The sequence below is a fragment of the Maylandia zebra genome, linkage group LG16 (genome assembly GCF_041146795.1).
Source record: "Maylandia zebra isolate NMK-2024a linkage group LG16, Mzebra_GT3a, whole genome shotgun sequence".
NCBI lineage: Eukaryota > Metazoa > Chordata > Actinopteri > Cichliformes > Cichlidae > Maylandia > Maylandia zebra.
The window spans coordinates 34,080,464-34,095,316 of record NC_135182.1 but is presented as its reverse complement, the minus strand read 5'-3'; the positions used below and the strand labels follow the sequence as shown (position 1 = coordinate 34,095,316).

At 40.2% G+C, this 14,853-nt stretch overlaps 2 protein-coding genes and 1 long non-coding RNA gene across 5 annotated transcripts; 1 reads left to right on the top strand and 2 right to left on the bottom strand.

The window, feature by feature from the left end:
- Positions 1–609: 609 nt before the first annotated feature.
- LOC143413094 (uncharacterized) lies at positions 610–2,317 on the top strand. Of its 3 annotated transcripts, XR_013093668.1 has the most exons (4): positions 691–705; positions 787–879; positions 1,895–2,044; positions 2,153–2,317. It is a non-coding gene; the product is annotated as an uncharacterized LOC143413094 (long non-coding RNA). The 3 variants fall into 3 exon arrangements; XR_013093669.1 differs by lacking the exon at positions 787–879 and having other exon boundaries at positions 610–705; XR_013093667.1 differs by lacking the exon at positions 787–879 and having other exon boundaries at positions 624–705; positions 1,956–2,044.
- Positions 2,318–2,505: 188 nt separating this feature from the next.
- On the bottom strand, positions 2,506–6,798 carry zgc:162780 (putative methyltransferase DDB_G0268948). The gene is made up of 6 exons (XM_004565999.6): positions 6,488–6,798; positions 6,232–6,392; positions 5,745–5,961; positions 4,825–4,928; positions 4,404–4,541; positions 2,506–4,155 (listed from the first exon to the last, which is right to left on the bottom strand). Exons 1-6 carry the CDS (start codon positions 6,596–6,598, stop codon positions 4,059–4,061), a joined length of 828 nt encoding a protein of 275 aa, XP_004566056.3. The 5' UTR covers positions 6,599–6,798; the 3' UTR covers positions 2,506–4,058.
- A 915-nt stretch (positions 6,799–7,713) lies between these two features.
- zgc:162396 (putative methyltransferase DDB_G0268948) lies at positions 7,714–11,345 on the bottom strand. The gene is made up of 6 exons (XM_004565998.3): positions 10,804–11,345; positions 10,546–10,706; positions 9,968–10,184; positions 8,348–8,448; positions 7,977–8,114; positions 7,714–7,883 (listed from the first exon to the last, which is right to left on the bottom strand). Exons 1-6 carry the CDS (start codon positions 10,912–10,914, stop codon positions 7,793–7,795), a joined length of 819 nt encoding a protein of 272 aa, XP_004566055.1. The 5' UTR covers positions 10,915–11,345; the 3' UTR covers positions 7,714–7,792.
- Between the last annotated feature and the right edge of the window lie 3,508 nt (positions 11,346–14,853).

The following is a 14,853-nucleotide window of genomic DNA, read 5'->3' as shown; positions in this document are numbered from 1 at the left end:
CTAATTCATTTTCTAACTGGCACAATAAACATCTGTAGTTTATGGGTGAACCAAAGATTTGCTCATATTTTTTCAGAAACCAAAGTACAGAATAAAAAGAAAAAATAGTTTTAACAAAGATTTTTCTTAAATGTCCCCAGAAGTACCCCTGGTTACTCTGAATGCACAATAAAGTCATGTCTGGCTGTCAATTTAGATCACACTGCGACTGCAGCAGCAGTGACATCAGCCCCAGAGGCTCCAGTCTTAATCATGCAGAAACAAAAAGTTACACTTGGGGCTTTGCTCTCCCCACTGGACCAAATGACCCAGATGTTGGCACAGTGTCCACTCAGTTTAAAGGAAAATGTATCCACAAGAACATGAGTAATGCTTGTGATATCATTTTTATACCGTTATTATGTCTGTTGCAAACTTGCTATTATCAGCTAGGTTCTATCAAAAATCTGTTACTATTGTGTGAGACAAAACAATCCATCCTTGTTTGATTCAGGGAACAGAGGTTTTACAGAGCACAGTGCAGACAGGATGCCAGTCCATCTCTGCGCTAACACTTACACCGATTAGGTGTAATGCTCTGACCGCTGCAGGTGAACTGAATGACACTGATTATCTCTTCATCATGGTACCTGTTAGTGGGTGGACTATATCAGGGAGCAGGAGAACATTTTGTCTTCAAAGTTGATGTTGGAAGCTGGAAAAACGGTGAGTTTTGAGTTTGACAAAAGGCCAAACTGTGATGTTAGATGACTGGATCACAACCACAGCCCTGCTCCTGGTTTATAGGGATCGATCAAAAGTGGTCCACGGAAGGAACAGTGGTAATCCAGTGACGGGTCATGGACCACCAAGGTTCATGGATGCACATGAGGATTTAAGGTCTGATCCGACAGACGAGCTTCTGTAGCTCAAAGTTTAAAAAAAAAACAACAACAACAAAAAACAAAACGTTTGTGCTGATTCTGATGGAAAAGTGTCTGAACACACAGAAGATCAGAGTTTAGCTGCAGATCAGTCATGCTTATACCTGATGGTAAATACAGACAGCCATCAACCTTGCTGCCTTTTCATTCAGACTAATTTATGTGTGAAATGTAGAAGAATGTTATGAGCTGAAATTCCCTGCAGTAGTGATTCCTGAGCAGAGTAAGAGATGTAGCTTAGTGCTACCAGAGAACGTGTATCAGGCTCAAATTTGTCATGTCAGAAAAAGGCATACCTTTTGTGTCAAACCCATTACAAGCAATCCACCTTTACTCATGTACCATTAGATGTGGTGTTATTGTTGTAGGTGAGCTTTAGGAATATGCGACGTGACAGGGCAAAGCGCTGAAAGAAGAATTGTGTCAAAAAGTAGACCCTGATGGAAGTATTTGGTCATGCTGTCCTCGGGCATGCGGGAAGCTGATGTGTAATGTGCAGTGTTTGCAAGTACCAGAAAACACTGAGTCACGAGAGGACTGTTTGTGCTTGTGTTCATTTTACGATGTATGCTCTACAAAATTATTTGTCTGTTATTAATATCCTTGCTTTGGTTTTTAATGCATAACATTGAAGACTGCACAGATGGAAACACGTGTTTAGCAGACACATCAGACATGCTCACTGTTTGACAGAATATCTCAGTTGGTTTGAAGTTGCTCCAGCACATTCTGCAGAATTCAATGAGAGTTACTATCAGAGCCTGGCGTCTCTGACGTAAAGCACAGAGTTTTCAGTCACAAATCACCGCACACGTGTGCTGACGAAACTAAAACTCTCCTTGAGCCCCTTTGCTTCTGTTTGATCATTGTATAGGGATGGAGGAGGATGCAAATGAGCTCTAGCTCATATTTGTATATTCAAATATTTGCTTATTCAAACTCTGGGCTGCCTCTTTTTTCCTTTCCTTCAGGCTCGTCTAGTGGTGGTGTTCCCTTGAGTCCTACCCATCTCATCCTCCTCTTCTTCTGCAGGTCTTTGTTTTGCTTTTTCCTACAGGTCATTGCAGATCAAGTTAGACCAGTAAGTCTTCAAAATGTTCCTTAGACAGCTGCTGATGAAGGTCTGTGAGCCTTTCTCAGCTTCCTATGTTCTGCACCACAGAGCAAAACTGATTTAAGATCAGAGTTGAAGATTCTGATCTTGGTTTGTTTGTGTTCTTGACTTCCAGGTGGTCCTCAAATTATTCTCAGCTTTCACATTATTTTTAATCATTTCCCATTAAAATCAGAAACTGTTACATAGACACCGACTGTGCCCAAAGATGTGGAGTCTGCAGAGATGCATGCACAGAGTACCCCATTGTGCAAAGATGTAATTCAAAAGCAGATCAATAAAAATAAATCCCTTCAAGCTGACTTTCTGCTAAGCTTTGTCAGCAGCCTGACAGAACAGATGTGATTTCAAAGGACAAGACAGCTATTGATTTCCTTCCATATCTTTAGATAATAGCAGGGTGCTTATAATGAGATCTGAATGGAGCCCATGCACTTGAAACATCAGAGAGAAAGGAGGACGCAGATGTGCCGTAGTAAATTGTTGTATTTAATACATGAAAGTAATATTATTTACAACTATTATTCTATCATAGTTTAAATCAGCTGTAGCCTTCACTACATTAATTACATTAAGCAGTAAAAAAACTGCAATAATGTTCAAAGGAAACTAAAAAGTTAAAGGTAAAAAAAATCATTTAAAAATCCAGAAATTGGAAGAAGAAAATCAAAAAGCACCGGGAAGTGAGAATGTCATGTTTTTCACTATTTAACAGATTTTGTTAGATACTTCTGCCTGGTCAGAGGAGGAAGACAAGAAGATACTGTAAAAATAAAATGATATAGAGTGAAACAAAATGTAGGTAACTACATATTTTGAGGATGTCCTGTCAGGTTAAAGAGGTTAAAGGTTAAAGCAGACCAACTTCAGATTAGGCAAACATGCTTACTTGGCCCTCCTGAGTCAAACCATGATCTCAAGTCATGCCAGCAGCAACAAGTGGCACTCTAATGTTTAACACTCCTGCACTGCCAGTACTATAATGTGTTTATAATAAAGGCCCTCAGTTAGAAAGTCAGGGTTTGAGAACAAAATTGAGGCTATTTTAAGCATAACAAACATGACAAAGTTACTCTTAGCTCAGTAAAGACAAGAATACAAAAGGATTAGTCTGGAGAACAAGCCCATAAATCCACTGTGGTCTGTAATGGGATGAGGGCCCTGAGAAGTTCAAAGGTTTTCTAAAGCCCTGTAGACAAGAGTGATACAAGGTCATAGAGAACTGTTAAGAAGCAATAGCAACTCCAACCCCTTGTGATAGTTAAGGAAATTCTATTTTTTTTCACTGAGATTCTGAGCAAACAAATTTAAGAGAAGCTGCGATGAACTTTCAAAGACTGAAGGTTGAAAATGGCCCAAGCACACCGACATTAAGGTAACAGGGGCTTCATTTACATCTCCTCCTGGGCAATGAAGCCAAGCAGACACTGATAATGGTGATGATGAAGAAACCAAGGACACAGCAGTCGGGTTTTAATGGTGGTGCTTTGCCAGACTTACAAAACCCTGATCGGAATGGTCTCAGTCATCAGTAGAACATTGATCAATGGCTCCCTCTAGTGGCAACTTATGAAACACCATGAAGGCTTCACATGTTTCTGAGAATTTACTAAAGCAATCTGATGCAAACACTGAGTATATAATTCTGTGCTTATTGGGAAAAGTGCGTATTCAGCAGATAATATCTGCACAACCTTTCTGTGCAACTTCTCTATGAAAAGGCTGGTTTTATAAAAGCTGGATTATTAAGTGTGATGATGAATATCACTCTTATGTTTGTACGGTAAATGTACACACGTGACTAATTTTAGTTAAAATACAGGAAATAAATTATGTAATTAAAGCATTATATAGCACTATTTGTTTCTGAGCTTGTCCTAAATTTTGAGTATCAAAGAGATACATTTGTGCACAGAGAAACTGAAGGGAAAACAAAAACAGGACATGTTTTCTACTGGATCCTTAATTAGGTTCATTTTTGTTGTTTAAAATAATAATAATAATAATGGAGGAGACAGGTGTCAGGCTTCCTGTGGTTTGCAGGCCAAAAGGTAGAAATACTTGACAGCCACCACCACCTCTGTCTCTGCAGAGGTCACCTTCATTACAGACATCAGCCTATGCAGAGAAACACAGGAAGCAGAGCGCATGATAATTCAGCTAGAGGGACTCGTTTAGACAACAACGAATGCCAGTCTTACACCTATAATTGTGGTTTTTCCACTGACATTATTATCACCCACAAAACCTGCTGACATGTTTGTCATGTTACTGTATGTAATAGATTTTAACACTGAGGAACATTAAACTGTCAAAACACATTATTGTCATTATGACACATATACACCGTGAAGGTCCCGGTTCACCTCTGACAGATGTCCTGGGAGAGTCTGGAGGCCTCCTGCGGGTCGTCTCTCAGCAGAGCCTGATAGCTGGAGAAAGACTCCACCAGCCCCATGTAGCTGGACAGAGGCATGGTCTTTCTGTCCCACAAACACTCCTGCCTGTAACACAAAATACACTCGCGGCATGAACGCAGTCAGTGGAGAGAGAGAGAGATAAATAAAATACCCATCAGACATGCCAAGGGGATTTTTTTTTTAAAGTGGATGCTGAACATTAAAATAGCTAAAGTGATATTTTTATTTATTTATTTTTTAAATGTTACAAATTATAAAGTACACAACATGTATATGCTGGAAAGAATTAAAATGTCTGTTACATAAGTAATGGTGGTCTGCTGCGAAAATTCCATATTAAGAAACAATTAGAGTTAGGATTATTTACCATTCCTTGTGAGGGTAGGGAATAGTTTCTAAGGCCTCCCGGTACAAGTTAATAGAGCTCACTCCAAGGTGGGGGCTGTGGTACGGCTGCAACGCTGCATAAAACTGGCAAATCCAACAGAAAAGGCCATGAGAAGTATTTATTATGAATTTGTTAATAATATTACAAAGAGCATCAATCAGACATAACTCGGTAATATTCAAGTTATGATAACTATGAGCTGTGTGTTACAGTCCACTCAAAGTTGGTGCACCTCACTCATCAACTCAAACAACTGCACCCCTCAGCTCAGGCTGTTTTACCAGAAACGCCCTCTAGATGGCAACGCACATCATCTTAGTTTCTTAACAACACAGTAATCCAAACTCTGTGTCCTTATGTTTGCACTGCACCAAGTGCTGTTTCTCTGGATGATGTGGCAATGAACCTGGTGCATAAAACTCCACCGAAAGCAGAGAGGAGATGCTTCCTTTATTATTATTTATCATCTTTTGGCTGTTTTTTGAAAGCGCCGTTATTCACCGCTCACATTCCTATAAAATAACATCTGAGTGGCACACAAACCCTCCTTCCTTATATATTTATTAGTTAAGGTGGACTTTTTTTTACCCTCTAAAACAGACTTTAAACACAGGAACATCTAATCCTTTTTACATAAATCTTTTCTGTAAGAATTATTTAGTTTAAATGTAACTATTTTAACTGAAATCACCTTCCTGGACATGAATATGAGGCTTGAATAATGTTTAGTCTTAAAGAAAAGAGTTATTTTAGTAATCATATTGACTTTGTGGTGTATAAGTGAGCACTCAAGAATTTTTCCAGAAATGGTTTTGCTGCATTACTTTAAAAACCACTAGACTATAAACAGTGGTAATGAAAACACAGCAGTCTATTCTAGGTGGATATTATGCGAGCACCTCTTTGCAGACTTGATTTAGTGAGTGTGAGCAGCAGTCGGCGTAGCTGAGCTCCATGTCAATGGTGTAGTTGAGCAAGGCTAAGCAGCCGTGGGGCTTCAGGACCCTGTGGACCTCTTCGAGAAAGCGTGGCCTGTCAAACCAGTGGAAGGCAGACATGGCCGTCACCAGGTCCACTGAGCTGTCAGCGAGTGGCAGCTCCTCGGCACCACACTGTCTGAAGATGAAAGAGGAACAAAGGCCAAGTGAAACTTTTGACTGACTGCAGGATCATTTTTCAGAGTGTTTATGCAGGACTTCTGAAAACACGTAGCTCGCGGCAGAACAATGTAACCCCTGTCCTGTGAAGGCTGGTCATGCTGTGAGGCTTACATTAAGGAACATTCTCCTACTAGAACAGAACAAATGATGTGGCATTAACTGTGGTATTTTATTTTTTTACAGGCACGAGTTTTGATGAATTCTGACTTGTTTGGTCTTTTCTTACTTGTACGTGATGTTCGGCTCTTTGGCGTGCTGCAAAGCCACTTCCAGCTGGGCGGGACTCACGTCAGTGCCCACCACAGAGGCAAAGTGTCTGGCCAGCAGCAGAGTGCCCTGTCCTGAGCCGCAGCCCACGTCAACTGCCAGCTCAAAGGGCCGACCTTTCTGACAAAATATTCAACATGTTAACGCGCTGTAAATGTTTGATGGCAGTTTACAGTTGAAAGGATTCTCGAAGGAGAAGCATTTGTCACACTTACATGTTTTTCCAGGAAGTCGAGCACGTGTTGAAATAGATGACCTGATGGAGAGATCCTGTACCTCCAGTAGGAAGAAGCATGCTGCTTACCTTCAAACAGGCGGTAGGCCATGGTGAGCTGAAGCCTTCTCAAACAGCTGAACCAGCATCAGTTTAAGTAATAAGTTACCTAATGTGGTGTTGTTGTTTTTTTGTCTGTGTATCTTTCTTTTTGATCAGATAAGAGAAGTGAAACTCTACACTCCACTGTGAGAATCAGCAGTAAGTCACAAACACAAAGAAAGACACACAGTGGAGTGGGAGGTCCCACTCCTGCCAAAACCTGCTTTGCTTCATAATTAGAGCCTTTTAAAGAGACAGTCTTTTTTTATACTCCTATTTTTTGCTTGTTGTTATAATAATGTTGTTGTTTTCTTCTTTCCCTACATAATACTGATTTCTAATATTCTAAATGTCAAAATTAAGCCATGATATTAACATTAAACTGAAATCTGGGTCAAGCTCAAAAGCGCTGTGTGAGAAAAGGGTTAGATTACGGGTCATGTGATGGTATGTGCTCCCGTCAGAACCAATAAAAACTCCTGTGTGTGTGTGTGTGTGTGTGTGTGTGTGTGTGTGTGTGTGTGTGTGTGGATTACGTTCATGAAAAAACCTCCAAGGAAGTAATTATGATGAACTTCAGCGATATCTTTTCTTGAGAGATTTACAGTTACTTAGCAAAATACATTTGGCACAGAGAGTTAATCTTGACCCCATTCGGCCACTTTAAGTTGTAAAGTTTTAAGAGTACCCGCTGGGATAGGCTCCAACCCCACCATGAGAAGTGGAAACGAGGGGATGGATGGATTTTACACTACACCTAAATAATACCTACACTAAGACATATCTATTGATTCTGACAGTTCATTATGTGAAAAATCTCTTAAATTGATTTCCGAGTGATAATGACAGCTATTCTTTCAGCTGGAACATCAGATTAACTATTGGAAATATTAAGGAAGGGGCACTGATATGGTTACAATAAGAGGACAGGCCACCCACAATATCAAGACCGTTGACAGACTCATCTAAGCACCCACCCACCTCCACCCCCTGACGTGACACAGCTGGTTAATCTTCAATTCTTTCTTTCCACTTATGTAACCTGTGACTGTGCATGTCAGACACCGGTTATTCACTTCAAAATGAAACGTGTCCAGTTCAAGAAAATCAGTAAAACACAGAATCTGCTGATAAAAACATGGTTTATTTAGAACAACAGGTTTATGTATCTCACAGTGATATTCACTGAATGTTGAAGTGTTGATTAATGTGGTTTGCAGGCCAGGATGCAGTAATAATCCAGTTCAAGCTCCACTTCAGTGTCAGGAGACGTGACTCCCATCTCTTGAAGGAACCTGTAAGAAGATCAGTGACACCAAAAAGTGTGAGTCAGATCACAATAACAGGCACGGGCCAGTTAAATATCTGAATTTGTGTGTGCAGGTGACCTCCTCTCAGTGTTGGACAGCAGCTCTTCAGCACCTTTGGGGTCTTTCAGAGCGTAGGCTTGGAACATGGACCAGCTTTGCATGAAACCCACCAGATGCCTCACTGAGATCAAGGACTTTGCTTGAAAACAATCAATCCTGTCGGATCAGTAAAATAATACAATGAATCTGATGAAAAAGCACCAATAATGTCTCCTATAAGGCACAAGATTAGTTTTACACACAGCTGAAAAAAATCATTCCAGCCTAAGTTTGTATTGTTGGCAGTGAGTTTCCTCTGAAGTAACAAGTTAATGCTGTTTTTGTGCTTAAGCGGTTTTTATTTAACCATCACAGAGGTAGCATAAAGACAGGGATGTGTTTGTGTTTACCTCTCTTTATCTGGAAAGGGGATGGCAGAGTACAGCGGGTCCAGCTTACCGTCAGCTACAGCTACTGGGTTGCTCATGTACGGCTGCAGCGCCTGCTTCACCTGGAAGTGAGTTCATAGAGGTGTGAGATGTTACTGCACCATTTGTTATGTGACTGTCTGCAAAAGCTGTCAAAGTAGTAAATCTCTAAAAAGACAAACAAATGATACATTAAAGCAGTGAATGGTGGAACTGCTGCAAATAGTGACTTTACAAAAATATGAGATTCTCAAAACAGTCAGTGCCCAGTATTATTCTTCAACAAGAGACATTTACCAAAGTACAAACATTTTAAAATAAAAAGTTATGCATTTTATAACAGAGAGAAAGCTTAGCTGTAGTGTTCGATTTTGTTAAGAGACAGAATTGCTGGCTCTTTCCCCAAGCCTTTAGTCAACGCTACATTAGGCAAACTATATTTAGTTGGGTGTTCCACCTTAAAAGCCAGTCCAGTGCTGGCTGCTGTGTTTGTCTTGGTGTTTATCATTTTTGTCTTTAATTTTAAATTGCTGTACACTTCACTTTTATTGTTATTATACATCTTATCTATCTGTACATCTCTATTTATAGATCTATATATGTTTGTGTTTGCCTCTGAGTGGATGCAATCATGTGGCACACGGGTCACAAATCACAACACAACTTTGCTGCTTTTATTTTTAAGTAACTACTTTTTTTAAAAATGTATGTAGATGTGCACAAAGGAATGCACCGTCACTGTTCCTGAAAGTTTCTAGCCCCGAGAGATGTCACAGTGACAAAAGAAAGACTGATGTAAATACTTCTAAGTATTTACTGAAGTCAGAAGTAAAGCTGTGTGGTTCGTTTGTGGAAAGCAGATTTCTGTGGTGAAAGATTACAGTTTGAATCATCATGTGAAACACAGTGAAATACAAGAACTTCATGGAAGCCGAGCAGGAACAGGGATCTGAAACTCTTCTTGGAAAGCAACAAAAGCAGCGTTTTTGCACCAGGTTTTGTCAGCGCTAAAAATTAACCACGTTGCTGATGTTGAAACTGAGATAATTAACTTCACAGACAGTTTGTTGCACTTTGATTCGCTACAGATAGATTACTTCAGGACAGTATCACTGCTCGAGTTTTATTCTTCTCTCACATAAAGACACGTGCTCGGAAGATGTTTGAATCCACCTTCACATGTGAACAAACACTGTCAGTGATGACGTTTAACAAAACTAGACACAGATCCTCAGTCACAGCACTGAATCTGACTCTAAACAGACCAGATTTCTCTCACTGAACATGAAAATATACTGAAAAACTGCAGCTGAAGTAATTAAACTTCAAGAAAATTTACAAATGACGCTTTGTATGACGTGAAAAGAACTGGCATTTTGCAAAAAAGTGTTCTTTGTCACATTCATGAGCTGATTCTGTCTCAGACGCTGCAGGCTCTTTGGCAAAGTCGATGTTTGATTGCCAAGGTGATGATGCTCATGCACACATGGATGTTTGAGTAGAACAGGACACTTTCAGGGAGAGATCCAGGAGCACTGAAAGGAATCCAACGGTGCACATGGGAATGGACTAACACTACTCTGATTATCAGTCTGCACCTACCTCTTCATAGATGTTTTTGAGCCTGTCTCCACAGTTCTGGTAGGTGGGTTTGGTGTTATAATCGCTGAAGCCCAGCAGAGCCATGCAGCCTCTGGGTTTCAAGACCCGAGCTGCCTCTGCCAGAAACCTCGACTGATCAAACCAGTGCGCTGCTGAAGCTGCCGTCAGCAGGTCTACAGATCCATCTGAAAATGGAAGCTCCTCTGCTGTCCCCTTTCTGCAAATGCAACAGACACAATACACAACCTGCCCATGTAAAGGGATCCTTCTACCTAGTCAGCTAAAAGCTGATCAGCTTGATAATACTCAGGAAAATATATTGCGGTGAAACATGAAGGAAGTACTCAACAAGTGATTTACAATAGAAATGTTCCTCAAGCTGTGGACTTGGCAGTTATAAGAGAAATGTGGACATGGTCTTGAAAGAACAGTTTGACATTAAGAAAACTTTTATTTACTTTCTTGCTGTGAGCCAGATAAGAAGGCAGATACCGCCCATGGCATGATATTGCAAATCACTTGCTCGAAGTACTTTACTGTACACACTCCTACAGGCTGCAGCCCGGAAGCTCTCCTACCTGTACGTGATGTTGGGGTGCCCTGGCACAGCTCTAGCCTCTTCCACTTGACACTCACTGATGTCAAGACCCACTACTTCCTTGAAGTGCGGTGCCAGTAGACGTGAATTCTGTCCCGTTCCACATCCCAGATCCACCGCCAGCTCATGTGGCTGTCCCTTCTGGAGTTGCAGAAAGGAGTTTGCTACTTGTTAATGTCTTTCCTCAGGAAAGGCCTTCATATGTGAAGATAATTTGCACATTATATTTTAAGCATACCTTTTTATCTAAGTACTGAATAATAATATCCTTGAGCCCTGCTGGAGGTGTAAAGCGATACTTTTGGTAGATGGAAGCATGATCCTTCCCTTCAAAGAGCCGGTATGCCATGGAGTTGCCTTTTCACTCTTCTCTTTACAACTGCGGCCTTTTAATCTGGGCTGTAAAGCAGCCTTCTTTGTGGAGCAAAGTTCGCCCGTATTGCCCTTCAGCCTCCTGTTTGACTTTAATTGCTTTTCTGTTAATAAAGCTTCTGCATGTCTTCTCTTGTCTTCTTGCTACAGTCTCTGTTAGAGCTGCTTTCTGTCCGGACACACACTGGACTCCTGTTTTTTCCTGCACTGACGTTTTTCCACATTAATCAAAGCATTAACAGGAAAAAAAATCACTGAACTGAAGCTGCAGTCTCAAACATGAGAGCAGAGATACGTTTAAAACACTGAGGGAAGAAAAGCAGAAAGTAAAACCGATGAAGAAAAAATGCTTCTTACGAGTTGAAAGGTGTCTCTGAAGCCAGGAACTAAACTCAGCTGCAGATTTGCTAACAGTGCACAACAGGGGCAGGGCCTCTTACTTAACCCTTTCATGGGACAATTTCTACAGACTGTACTGTCTCATACTGGAACATTAACAAAATAGAAAAGTGGAGAACACACTACAGTTTTAGTCACTGTATTGCATGATTTCAAGTGAGAACGCAAAACATACTTATGATTTTTATTATTATTTTTCCTGTCACCCATTTTACTGTACGATGGCACTTAATACCCCAAATTCCTTACAGTATGTCTTCAAGATATACAGTTAAAAAAAAGGTTTATCTTAGCAAAGGACACCTGGCTATGATTATATTATAGCCGACTGCTGTGATAAAATGCTTTGTCATAACCTCGACCAAGCAGGTTATGTTTTTGAGTGTCTGTGTCATACAGGATAGTTTTGAATGAAACTTTGTAGGAGTGTAAAGTTATGTTAACAATCCAGTAATAATTCATCAGTGTGTTCAAGCTCCAGTTAATGATTTATTGGTTAAAAATTGCCAAAAGGCCTCGTAAAAATATCATGTCACATTTGACCTCTGACCTCTGCTTTAAGGTCAATAGATTCATCTGATGGTCAAAGTGAGAAAAATGCATTATAAAAGGTATTTAAGACTATGTTTCTTACTGTCATTATTTGCATTAACAACATATTGATATGTAGGGAATGATATATGAGGATTCTAAATATAACTTTGGACCTCTGACCTCTTCTTCAAGATCACATAAGGTCAAACTTTCAGAAAATGTCTTTTGCTTTGCTTAAAATTCTACTAACTTTGTTTGTGCTGGCAACATTTAGGACTTTAGAATCTTATTTGGGAATTTTGTTTCTACCCCAAAATGTGCTATATCTTCATAGAAAGTATTGCACAGTACAGTAAGATATTATACAAGTTATTCATATTCAGTTATTTAAAAATTAATACCCATTACCAACGCCGATATAATGTTCATATAGTCAAAGTAAACATCTGTCATGCTTCCTTTATCTGACATTTACTACACTACAAACAAAACAAAACAAAAGGAACATATACAGTATTAGTAGTAGTAACACTGTTCCCTTAAAGGTAAATACTGCTATGGGCCCTTTTATGCATATACAGTGTAGCATAAACGTATGGAATAGAGTTTATGACTGCTGCCATCATAGAGTCTCACAAACATGTTCATTAGGTCAGTCAGCTGGTTTCACTCTATGTTTGTCATAGTTTGCGATCTTCTCTTGACCACTTACACTGAAAAACATCTTTGTTTTGATTTGGTAACCCAGCACAGCCCTCTGGGCGTTGCAAAGTGTGTATAATTGCTCTTGTGGGATAATGAAGGTAATGACCTGTTGACCATTTCCAACTTGAGCAGTGAGCCATCCCATGGGTTCTCATTACTTTCAGCCTCATCAAACATTGAACCAGGAGATGAATTAAACGTTATTTGACTACAGCTCACCCAAGTTCACTTTACTGACACTAATCACCCAAGCTCTGTGTTTTGGCACCTAAGGCAGATACACGTGGGGGTTCATGGCCGTGATGGGCATCTAGAAGGGCCGAGGGACTCACGCAATTCTTTTCAGTGTCCTTGCATCATTCATGCCCCTGTGTGTGTTTTTGATAAGTTGTTTTAAACGTTTGAAATTAAACAGATTTTGTCTGTCCTATAAATCCTTCATGCATGTGAATCCATCTTTAGTATTCCATTATGCATCACTCTATCCACCTAAATACACATACAGGGAGTTAAAAGTAAGGACCTGAGACCTCAAATGTGATTTGGAATATTGAACCCGATAAGTCCTTCCCAAATAAGCATCATCAGTTATTTCAGCCCAGTTATCCCAAAACAACATAATATATGTTTACTGCTGTCCACCATTTCAGAAGATCAAAAGTAATTGTTTACTGTAGTTGTGTTTAAATAGTAGTTGTGTTTTTAAAATGTGGAATAAAGTCCCAGACAAAGATTACTGAACATCAGCCTTGAGAGGCTCTGTCAGGCCTTTACTTTTGTTTTAATACCTGAAAATGTTCTGTGAGGTTGAGTTCAGGTGACTGACTTGGCCATTGAAAAACATCTATTATTTACTTTCACAGTATGCATATAGTATAGTCTGTAAACGCTTATCCTGCTGAGATCATGAGCTGTTCCTTCCTTTGTCTACATTTTTCTTTTTTCAATCATGTATAAATTCATCTTGGTTTCAGAATTGAAACCAAAACGTGCTAAAGCAATAATTTTTTGCATATGAAAACGGAGGGTTTTACTTACACATCACGCACTCAACTTGTCCCAGGCCGCGGTTTCCTTCCACTTTGGAAAAATCGCATAAAAACCGCTGGCAACAACAAAAACATTACAATCCACAAACACGTTTTGCTGATTTGATCAGCTGCTCATGGCACTTCCTACATTGGAATAAACGTCATCGCATTGTGACAGCACACATCAGCAAAACAGGAAGTGACGTCATCTTCGCAGGATATTTCTCTCTTATTTCCCCCCCTCTTGGGCCTTTCAAAAGTTAACTGGTGCTATTGAAAGTCATGTTTGACTTAACAGCTTCTATCACCAGCAGTTAGCTACCCACGCTCACAAATCTGTCTCTTTAACACAAATCTCTAGTCAGCCAATCAGAGGCAGTGTTTAAATACAGCGGCCTCTGACGTCATTGGTCATTTCCAGGTTCAAACTCTTCTTCAGTTCCCAAACCTAAACAAACAGTGAGTTAAACAGCCTAAAATCTTTCGTCTTTAATAAAATATTCTGTTTGGCTGCTCTCCCAGGTGTGACAACAAAGTTGAACCTCCAGACAACCATGAAAAGAGGATTTATGAGACTTAACTGATTAGAAGTTAGCAGGAAGTTAGCTCGCTGGTCTCCATCTAAAGATGATGTACCATGTTCTGACTAATGGATTTCTAAGAGACTAACATGTACTGTTCTGCAATCACTTTATGCATAAATGAAGATGGAAAAACTAAACAGCAGCAATGTTTGAAGGGTTATTAAAGTTGGGCTTGCTGGCATATAATGGTGTGCTACCTGGTGGCTAGCTACAAAGCTGTGTTAAGGATAATATAAATACATTAGGACAGCAAAGATGGAGGATGAGTGTTATCTCCTTTCCACTGAATAAAAGTCAATTTCAGGGTCCCTGATGGTCAGAGACAAATGCAATCATCCATCCATCCATTCGCTTCCGCTTATCCTTTTCAGGGTCGCGGGGGGTGCTGGAGCCCATCCCAGCTGTCATAGGGCGAGAGGCAGGGTACACCCTGGACAGGTCGCCAGTCTGTCGCAGGGCCAACACACAGGGACAGACAACCATTCGCGCTCACATTCATTTGCACCTAGTGACAATTTGGATTATCCAATTAACCTATCCCCACAAGCTGCATGTCTTTGGACAGTGGGAGGAAGCCGGAGTACCCGGAGGGAACCCACACAAACACGGGGAGAACAAGCAAACTCCACACAGAAAGACCCCGGCCTGATGGTGGAATTGAAT

Coding starts and splice junctions, on each gene's coding strand:
- zgc:162780 (XM_004565999.6), bottom strand. CDS start 6,598: ATGGCCTACCGCCTGTTTGAAGGTAAGCAGCATGCTTCTTCCTACTGG. Junction 4,929..5,744: donor TAAATCAAGTCTGCAAAGAG/GTGCTCGCATAA, acceptor TGGATTTGCCAG/TTTTATGCAGCGTTGCAGCC. Junction 4,542..4,824: donor CCCTACCCTCACAAGGAATG/GTAAATAATCCT, acceptor TTTGTGTTACAG/GCAGGAGTGTTTGTGGGACA.
- zgc:162396 (XM_004565998.3), bottom strand. CDS start 10,914: ATGGCATACCGGCTCTTTGAAGGGAAGGATCATGCTTCCATCTACCAA. Junction 10,185..10,545: donor CACCCCAACATCACGTACAG/GTAGGAGAGCTT, acceptor TTGCATTTGCAG/AAAGGGGACAGCAGAGGAGC. Junction 7,884..7,976: donor CTGTCCAACACTGAGAGGAG/GTCACCTGCACA, acceptor ATCTTCTTACAG/GTTCCTTCAAGAGATGGGAG.